The following is a 10125-nucleotide window of genomic DNA, read 5'->3' on the forward strand; positions in this document are numbered from 1 at the left end:
CCTTTGTTCTGGGTAACGTAAGACTTGATGGATTGAGTCATCGTGGACTAAGCTTAACCTGCTTAGCTGACACAGATGACTTTCTAGGGAATGATGACCATTTTTATTTACCTGGGATTGACCATTTATCCTTATCCTGCCCCGTCATGCTTTCTGTCGTACAACCATTTTACCCTGACTAAACTTCTACCCCTTTCCGTTCCGTAGTCTTGACATATTCCATGAACATCGTAGCAAGGTGGAAAAGAATTACACGCAATTAGTATAAACAAATAATCTTACTAATGTATTTCATCAATGTTTTATCCGTACATATTTTCTGCTGTATTACATATCATGCCCTGATTCGGGCGGATCGGGTCAAGTAGAGAAGAATGCGTGAAGTGGTAAAGGGTGAAGGTGGGCTTCGTATAAGAAAAGCTTAAATCTACTTGGAAATATATGTTACTCCATAAGTTGTTTATTGAATTTGCTAAATCCTTCCAGCCCCTACTACGATAATGCGCTATTTATGTGAGCACACGTATGGATGAAATGGGTGTGCAGTCCAATCCCAGATCAATTCGATCAATCAATTGTTTATAACTTTACTACCCGTGCTACTTACTTTATGAAAAAGAAAAAATAATCATCCAGCTGAAATCATCACGGCGCCCTCGAATCGCATCATTAACATACGGATCAATATTATCGTCTTGGTACTTTGTTTTGCTCATGCTTACTCTAAATATACATTTGAATCTTGTTTCTCTGTTCTGCCCATTCCTATTCCTATATCATTAACGGAGCTCTCTCGCTTTGACTATTTAGTTGGTAGCTATGACTCACTAAGCAGTATGCTGAATACCAATTTATCAACCAAAAGTTTGCGAACCTTTAGATGACAACTTATTGTTAAAACCATAATGACAGTACCGTTTTTTTTTTGCAATGTCAGTGCTGAACGAATACAACTAGTATATCTAAATCAATATCGATCGTACATAGAACTGTTGGCGTCATCCTAGTCAAAGCAATAGCGTAAAAAATAAATTGAAAACTTTTGTACAATTTTCTTCGAACAGGTTAATATTTCTTTTTAAGCAAATCAAAGAAAAGCCCAAAACTGGATTATCATACGCATAGTGTAAATAATAAAACGTTTAAAAAGTATTTGCTTTTTTCCGGATAATTTACAAGAGCGTCACCAACGACAGATACTTGTTACAGTATTCAAATGATCATTCGTAACTACGTATTCTACGCACGATGCCACATAAAACGATAGCGCGCTGTATGCAAGGTTGCAAGGTTGTTGCGCTGCACATACGTACGAAAATGTTATTTTTATGTTTATGATTTAAACTCTATACCTACACAACGAAATATACTAATGAATCATATATTGTTTTTTTTTTAATTTTCACAATCTACAACCGACTTTTCATCATCCGCCTGTATAAGCACGATGACAGCTGTTTCATCGATTATAGAGCTGTTGATGAGGAAGCACCGAGCTTTGCACGTTTGTTCGCTGCCCCTACCACTGACTTGTCGATCACACGCTTGCCACTGACTCCTCCAGTTAGTCCTCCACCCGAGCTACTGCCTGCTGGTGGTGGTATTTTAGTTGACTGCGGATCTACGGCCATTAAAAGAAACCTCGTGATATCATGTTAAATCGTTAACCTATCGGAAGTTACTTACCTTGGAGCCATCTGACCTGCGTTGCTGGCCCATATCCCTTATCATTCCGTGCTGCAATACGGAAAATAATGGCCGGCTTCGAAGTGAAGTCAACGTGTGCCGTCTGCAGAGCTTGATTCGCGACCGTACACTGGTTGTTAGAGCCACAGTAGACACGAACAAATGCCAGCTGTGCCGGGGATGAAGCCGCTTTGTCTTTGGATGTGCTCTGTGATTTGACTGCCAGGTAAACGGAGTACTCAAGTATGTCACCAGTCGTCGAAGGCGGTGGTTCCCAGGAAAGGTGAGCTCCTTCGGGTGATTTTGAAATCTTTATGGCAGACGGCGCCCCCGGAAAACCAGGAAGGCATGTCTTGAAGGGTGATACGTCACTCCATTCGCCTCGTCCACAGCTGTTGATCGCCGCAACGCGAAATTTATAGGCACAACCCGATTCCAGTGGTATCCGCTTCATATTTGTCAAGTCTGGTAAATTGTCCGCGGTCAGGCTTTTCCCATCTACCGCACAGTCCCATTCATTCAAATCGACGTAGTTGGAAACGTTGAGGTTCAGTGTCTTTAATATGGCAACAGTATGCCAGGCGTCCGCATCGTCTTTTGGTTTGCTGAACTTCTGTGAAAGAGAGAAGAACCATGAATTCGATACGTTCGTTTTCCTTGCTTCTGTATAGCATTTCAACATAACATAACATAACATACATCTTCTTTTTCCTCCTTCGGTTTGCCAACAGTACGACCGGCTGTAGGGATATCAATTTTAGCACCTGCAAGAACATTATTTCCCGGGTTAGTAACACTGATTAGCCCTGATCCTTGGCTTTTGGCAGCTGATGAAGCGTTATTGCTAATACTCGTTCCGTTGTTGATTCCAACGGACGATGTGCCCATAATGGGTCCGCTCATCGTATATTGTTTTGTGCTGCCATCTGCAAACTTTATCGATGAGATGTGATGCTGCTGTTGCGTTGAGGAGGATTGGGTTGAAGTGAGCAAATCACCCATTGGCACACCACTACCACTACCAGTAGAAACGCTGGCACTGGCGCCACCACAGTTTATTAGTTCCGTTGGAAGTGCGGACGTAGCCGATGCAGCGGCTTCTGCGAGCGCATCGAGATGGCCTGTGGATGAGTCGTCTATCTTAAGATTGTTACTGGGTGCATTAGGAAGAGACTGCAGAATGGTCGTGTTCGTAGGGACGGACAAATCACTCGAGGACGAAGACAAGCGTGTAACGCATGTGGAACCGTCGCTAAGCGTGACTGTTGTTGCATCTTCAGCAGCAGCAGCAGCAGCAGCAGCAGCAGCATCTGCCTTAAATATGATCGTTTGCCCATTCTCATTTGCTTTTGTATCCTGCAAAAAGGTGGCGGATGATCCGGAACTCAGTTGACTGGAAAGGGGCAAAAGATTACGTTAAATTCTAATCGATTGAAACAAATCGCTTCAAGCATAGCATACATAATGTTGTCAGTAGAACCGGACAGAAGGTCAGTATTATGAAGGGATATAATTTCGCCGCCTTTGATTGTAGTGAGAATGCTGGCGGCTTCCGCCTCCGAAGCCGTTGGCGCGAGACGTGTGGATGTCTGTTGGGTTACCGTAGCATCTTCTCGGTCATTTCTAGATTGTGCCAACATATGCTCATCTTCTCCGAGGGATATCTAAAAGAAAATGCATGGTTTCAGTAGAGCGCAAGGGCAATGCATTGGAAAATGTAATACCTGTTGCGGTTCTTGCTGTCCACTGCCGCTGGCTTCCAATAATCCTTCAAGAGTATTTACATCTTTCTCTTGCTGGTTTTTTGTTTCGTTCTCCTCCTCCAACTCGGCACTCCCGGCACTATCAATCATATCCATGCTTTCTACTCGTTCCGCAGTTGCTACCATATCGCCATCGTGTCTTTCGGATCCGGGTACAACAGCTCCCGATGATGCTCCTTCTGCCACTGTCTCCAAATTATCTCCCTCATGCAACTCATTGCCTGTTGCTCCCTCCCCATCGGCTTGGGCCAATTGTTCCTGTATAATCCCATCGTCCTCATTTCCTTCCATTTCTTGCACATCGGAGACAGGCTCGTCTGTACCATCCACTGCGATACCACCTTCACCATCAGCTGGGGAAATGTTGTTGGTGACCGATGCTGTTCCCAGGGTAACGGTTCCTCCTCTTAAACCAAGCTTTACGTACTGTGGCGTCCCCAAAATATCGCCATCATCGCAACCATCGAGCTGTTCGAAGATTGGCATCGCCAGCAGATTGCAACTATCCATGGCCTGCTCATTTTTTTCATCAACTTTGCCAGCATCATGCATGTTAAGCATGTTTTTGCTCGGCAGATCATTCTCCACAAGATGGTGATAAACACTATCCCTACCGTCAGTCATCATCTCAAGATCGAAACATCCATCCATCTGTTCCATCGCTTCTGTTTCGGCTCCATCCATAAGACCTGCTTCTGCGGCCAATGCTGCAAATGCAGCGTCCGTGGAAACTTGCTGTTGTTGTTCTTGCAATTGTTGTTGTTGTTGTTGCTGTTGCTGTTGCTGTTGTTGTTGTTGCTGCTGCTGTTGAGCAGCCTGTATCTGTTGTTGCTGTAGTTGAATCTGTTGATATTGCTGTGGGGTAACGATTCGTGTAGCGCCTTTTGAGGGTAGCATGAGAATTTTTGGCTGGTTAACCACCGTTGCACCATGCCCACCGACGGCGGTCGTGCCAACATGGGTTCCGCCAGTTCCAGAAGGTACCAGAGTTACCGTCTTTTGTCCTCCAGACGAAAGTTGAACCGTTACTGCCTTGCCACCTACATTCAACTTTTGCGGCATCATAATTTGTGTGCCGGTTATCTTCTGACCAGCGGCTTGCAGCCCTCCGACAGGCATTGTGAATGTGATCGGTTTACCACCTTGAACTGCCCGTAGTTTGATCGCTTGTCCGCCTATAGTGGTTGTAGTCCCGCCGGCCGACGCCTGAAGTGTGGCCGTTGAAGTGCTGCCTCCGCCAGCGCCGGTCGCTGTCTGCAGAATCGTAGTTCCAGCTCCCGCCGCTACGATACCCGATGGTGTAGCACGAGCCGAACTTATCGTATTAATAACCTGCGAGGACGACAGTGTTACGAAGTTGCTGCCAGCCGACGACGCAGTAACCGCTCCGCTGACTGTTCGAATACCCTGCGGGGTAGTCACGACAATCACCTGCTGCTGGCCACGAATCGGTTGGCCGGCTTTGTTCGTAAGTACGAGGGTTGGTTTGCCAGTGGCGTTTGTTCCAACTTTGCCAACCTGCACGATGTTGGAGTTTTTCATGAGAATCTGCTTTCCACCGAGGGTGGCCGATCCTCCGGCCGCCGACATAAGCTTAACGACGTTACCGCCTATAACGGTAGCTTTTGGCACAGAACCACCACCGCCACCAGCCAGGCTCGATGTTATAATTTGCTGCTGTTGAGGCTGATTGATAGCACCAGTTGATGGCGACACTGTTGAAGTTAGTGTCTTTTGCTGCATTACACTCATCTTCGGCATTGTTTGCATGGTCATACCCTGGCTTGTCTTGACAAGTGTTAGAATTTGACCTCCAGCAGTGCCGCCCGTGGCACTGCTTATCGAAGCGGCCGTTGTTCCGGCTGTCGCTCCACTAACGATAGTCATCGGTTTCTGAAGAATGATCTGCTTTCCACCGATAGTAGCTGTTGTAGTAGTGTGACCAGCTACTGTTGTCCCACTGATAATGCGCTGCTGGACAGTTTGCAACTGAGCGCCCGAAACAATGTTCTGCCCGCTCGCGGACCTTAACACGGCGGTTGCTGTGGAACCGGGCTGCAGCGTTGCATTCCCGGCTGTGCCAATTCGTAGTTGCTGACCAGTCGATGAGAGTACTCGAATCGGCGTACCAGTGGTACCAGCAGTAAGTTGATGAGTACCGGAAATGGCCGTTGTTGTACCTGCTCCTCCTCCTGTTGCTACGACACGGATCGTTTGAGTTTGACCCGCGGCAGCCACCGTAGCGGCTTGGGCCACAGCAGACTGCAGGGTTTGACCCTGCGATGAAACCTGCGTGACTATCTGCAGCGGTTGTTGCTGCAAAATCTGTGAAGTACCAGCAGACGTCAGCACCTTTTGTGTGGTCAGTTGCTTCGCTGGCTGAACTTTTGTAACGATGCGCTGCACCGGTGAGGTGACAGTATGCACAGAAGATGAGCTAACCATCGCAAGACCCCCGCCCGATGGTGATTGTAGGCCAGGTGTTGCAGATTGCGTCGGCTGTATTGTTGGCGGTGTCAGAATGGGTGATTGCACGTTGCTTACAACTGATCCAGTCACACGTCCCGGCAGTTGTTTAATCGCTGCAAATGAAGGAACAATCATTGAATGAACTTGGTAGTGAACGGAGAATAATCGATTGAACAATGATTACTTGGCTGCTGTAGTGGTTGTTCTCCAGACACAGGCAGTGTATTGAAACTGTTACTAATCTGTGCCGGCGACATGTTTCCGGTATTGTTCGAAGCTGGAGATCCGATGGTGCCCGATAAAGCCGGTGCAACTAAAGTAGTCTGTGAAGCTGGTGTCACTGGAGCCGGTAGTGCTGGTAGTGGAGGTGGTGTCGCTACCTTCTGTACTTCTAGTATGTAATGTGAGGCAGATGGCACAGAACTCCAACATAGTTCGAGTGAATGAGTCGAAGCGCGCACTAGCTGCACACGTGAGGCAGCAGCCGGACGTTCCACCTCGAGATACCATAAATCCTTGCAGCATACCTGCGGTGAACAAACCGATGTAAATTAGGCTGGTACGCGATTTTTAATTCCACTCTCAAGCAAAACGATGCATAATCTCAATAAGTACGGTGTCATTTGCGATCAACATCAAAACATACCATATGCAACATTGTGTGTAACGCAACAATGAAGATTGTTTGAATAGTGAATTGAATATATTGAAAATGACTGAACTGTTATTTATGTTAAAACTACTCCAAAGCGTTTGATTTTTTAGTTCCCATTTGCTTTGTCAAGAGCACCAAAGCTGGTGCTTTAATTCGATTTATAAATGTGTGTTACCAAGGACTGGGACTAGCCTGATATTCCCATTCTCAGAAAGAACTGTGCGATATCGAGCAAATAGAGCTCATGCATGCATTTGTAGCGTTACAACCAACAATGTAGTAAGTACGAAAATGATGGAAAACAAATGGCGCACTCGCATTAAGAAAACGGGGCTCACCCTGACCTGGTTGTTCCAGGCCTTTCTGTAACCGTCACGTCCTGACCAGATATACAATCGTGTATGTATACCAACGGCACAGTGTCCGGCGCGTGCCCTTGGCATGTTGTCTTCCTCTGTATCCAGATCTAGCTCTTCCCAGGTCAACGTTTCTAGTGAAACAAAGAGAAAGGCAGCGGGGTGGGTCAAATTTTGCATAAGATATTGTCAAATTACTAATATACCACGCGGCCTTACCGAGATTCAGACATGCGAGAGTGTTGGTGCATTTCCATTCCTTTTCATGTTTCTCAATTTTTACCTCATCCATCATCAATGGGACCCAGCCACCGAATACGTACATTCGATTTCCAATCAGTGTCGAACTGTGTAGGGATCGCGGCAAAGGTAGTGGACCGAGTGTACGTGGCCTTGTCCAGGACATATTGTCGGTGTCGAGCAGCCAAAGATCACCCAATCGACATCCGGACATGCCACCGTAAATCACAAGCCAGTATTTCTTCTGTTTCTTATCATACCACGACACGGCCGTGTGCGATTCACGGGGCGGTGGGCTCTCGCCGAAGGTTGTAGGTATCTCCCACTGTAATAAATTGTTTTTGATCTCCAGAATGTACAGATCGTTTAAATACTTGGGGATATTATTCTTTGGATCGTCACTTTCATTTGCTAGACCACCAAAAAGATAAATTTTGTCCCCAACCAGTGTGAAACTGTGGCCAAGGCGACGGCAGGGTGGAGGGCCGGACTCCGGTGGCTTGGGCCTCAATTTCCGCCACTCCCATTTTGTAGCTTGCAACTCGTACAATTCGTTCGAGTATTTCCCATATTCCACCATTCCACCGAACACGAGTATACGTGTTCCATCGACGACGAACCCGTACGCCGCACATCCCGGAGGCACATCACCTTTCGTTGCAGGGACGTACCACTGGTTGGTAGCTGTCGGAGAAATGGATTAGAGAAGGGCTCATTTTAGAAGTCATACATTGAAGATGGAACAACGACTTTTCATGTTTTCAAGCGCTTTTCCGTCAGTTCTAGGTTGTTTTTCGCTCTCGCAGTGCAAAATGCAAAGCATGGCACTCAAGGAACAGAGAACACATTTTCATGTTTCTCGACGTTCCGAATGCTCATAAAAGGCTGAGATTCCGTGTCATCATTATGAAATGCGCTTACATAAGCCAACCCATACTACCATTCTCTATAGTCGGCCAATATTACAAAACTAAAAAAATACTTCAAAATAAAAATACTTTTTTCCGTTTCCATAACGATTTATGAACCATTTGAAGGCTCTCGTTGGGAGCGTTAATTATCATTCCTCTGGTCGGGTCGCGCAGTCGTGCTCGCCTTTTTCATTTGTACTCTCTTTCTAGCACGTCATTCTTGTATAGGGAAAGCGAAACAACCATAGAGTGCACGAGAGCGCAAATCATTATTCCTCGAGGCAAATCTTTGCCAATATGGCGGCGGCCCTGGTGCCAGCGCGTTTATGCTCCGCGGTTCAACGGTAGCCGCTACGGAAATTGGGGAAATTGTTTGCATCCTTTTTCTACTTTTCGCGAAGATATTGTGATTTGAAAAAAATCGTTATTAAGTTCTTGAGGATTACTAAAGCTAGAACTTACCCGTATTATAAACATGTAGTTCGTCCACAATTCCTTCATTTCCGCCGCCAAACACCACCATCAGTTCCTTGATATTAACGGCCCGATGTCCATGCCGAGGACGCGGTTGCGGCCCGCTAGGGTTAGTAACCCGTTTCCAACGCAAAATGGCATTATGTTTAGCTGCCGATGCCGGCATCAATTCGGTGCCCGATATTTCCGAAACAGCCGTCATGCCACCCCGCGATAGGCAATTGGGAGGCTAGTTATACACGGAAATATTTTCCCACGCCAACTACGGGCCACCGGAACGTTGCTTAGAGTTTGTTTTGGCCTGCTTTCTTGTGTGGCGCCTCTTCCGGAACGTGCCAAAACTGCTGTTAAATTCTTGAAACCTCCTTCTGCCCAAGCCTACTGTTGATGTCGATTGTAGTTTGGCGTTCTTTCCCGTCTCTTTCCTTCGCTGTTTTGATTCATAAACGCGACATTAATGCGCTAGAAGAAGCGGCAGATCCAGAAGAAGTGAGAAGACCCTATGATTGCCGGGCATGTCACATCGTCATGTCGACCGCATGATGGTCATGGCGATGGCGAACTTGACTCGTTCCTTCTCACTCGATAGGTAGGTGCGCGCTAAATTTGGAGCATATAGGTAAACAGTAGAGAGAATGAGAGATAACAACAATGACAAAACAGTCAACGAAAAGGAAATAGCGTATACAGCTTGCATAAAGAGGACAACATGCTTGGGTGTGAAAGTAGGAAAAAGATCCACACAATTCCTATACTTTTCTCAACGGTGGAAAACCTGTGCGTTGGGTCGAATAGGAAGAACTCTTTTCTTCTCTTCTCCGCTGTACGCGCTGGGGTGAATACATGAAAAGTTCCAATGTCCACGTTTAAAATCAATTTGCATGATTGCATATCAATGCAACATCAGTGGCAAACTATCTCAAATGTAACAGAACATTTGAAAGTTATACAATTTTCGAAATATTCTCGCAAGCCAGTTCGAAGAAGAAGGAGAAGGCATACAAATTATTCGCTAGCCTTTTCTGACAGAAGCTCAGATCTGCTCAGATTGTCTTCCTTCTTTGTTCAGCACAGAGTCCCGTGTATTTGCCTCTCTTTCGGGCGATCTCTGTCGCGCTCACCTCAGCAAACGGTTTACATTTTTCATCCAGTGGGAAATGTTTAATGAAAATTGTTGCCCTGCCATTGCACAGAGAAAATCTAATGGAATATTAGTAGAACTTGCGTATGTTTTCCGTTTGAAGACTGAAATTCACATGTCGTTTGTCGATTCGACAAGCAACTATCTCGCTTGCACTGCCGTTTGGATAGCCGTTCTGTAAAAGTAAAGATTAAAAAGCTAAACTCACAAGAATCTGCCAACGCAAATATCGGCGGTCGGATCCTGCGATCAACAACTTCACGTGCACAAAACTCGCACACTCGCAGCACTACAAAATGTATAGGTTTCACTTTGCCGGAGAAGCGGATTTTGACCATAAAAAATAAACAATGGCGTCCTCAAGGCTTCACGCTGGCGATGATGGCTGGCCTCTCCGCGTTATTCTCTTTTTTGGATGTCGTATTCTCTT

General features: G+C 46.1%; 1 protein-coding gene across 2 annotated transcripts; it reads right to left on the minus strand.

The window, feature by feature from the left end:
- Positions 1-440: 440 nt before the first annotated feature.
- LOC125954930 (host cell factor) lies at positions 441-10077 on the minus strand. 2 transcript variants are annotated; one of them, XM_049685616.1, is made up of 10 exons: positions 9904-10077; positions 8543-9154; positions 7149-7853; positions 6918-7063; positions 6103-6445; positions 3411-6031; positions 3148-3350; positions 2386-3079; positions 1687-2299; positions 441-1621 (listed from the first exon to the last, which is right to left on the minus strand). In XM_049685616.1, the coding sequence occupies exons 2-10, from the start codon at positions 8754-8756 to the stop codon at positions 1467-1469; spliced, it is 5694 nt and encodes a 1897-aa protein (XP_049541573.1). In that variant the 5' UTR covers positions 8757-9154; positions 9904-10077; the 3' UTR covers positions 441-1466. The 2 variants fall into 2 exon arrangements, with proteins under 2 accessions (XP_049541573.1, XP_049541572.1); XM_049685615.1 differs by having other exon boundaries at positions 6912-7063.
- Between the last annotated feature and the right edge of the window lie 48 nt (positions 10078-10125).

The sequence above is a fragment of the Anopheles darlingi genome, chromosome 3, assembly GCF_943734745.1.
Source record: "Anopheles darlingi chromosome 3, idAnoDarlMG_H_01, whole genome shotgun sequence".
In the NCBI taxonomy this organism is placed as follows: domain Eukaryota; kingdom Metazoa; phylum Arthropoda; class Insecta; order Diptera; family Culicidae; genus Anopheles; species Anopheles darlingi.

Bases quoted from the DNA above. Each gene is read 5' to 3' on its own strand.
- LOC125954930 (XM_049685615.1), bottom strand. From the start codon at position 8,756: ATGACGGCTGTTTCGGAAATATCGGGCACCGAATTGATGCCGGCATCG. The intron at 3,351-3,410 runs GTATTACATTTT...ATTTTCTTTTAG, and splicing joins GACAGCAAGAACCGCAACAG to ATATCCCTCGGAGAAGATGA. The intron at 1,622-1,686 runs GTAAGTAACTTC...TAATGGCCGTAG, and splicing joins GCAGGTCAGATGGCTCCAAG to ATCCGCAGTCAACTAAAATA.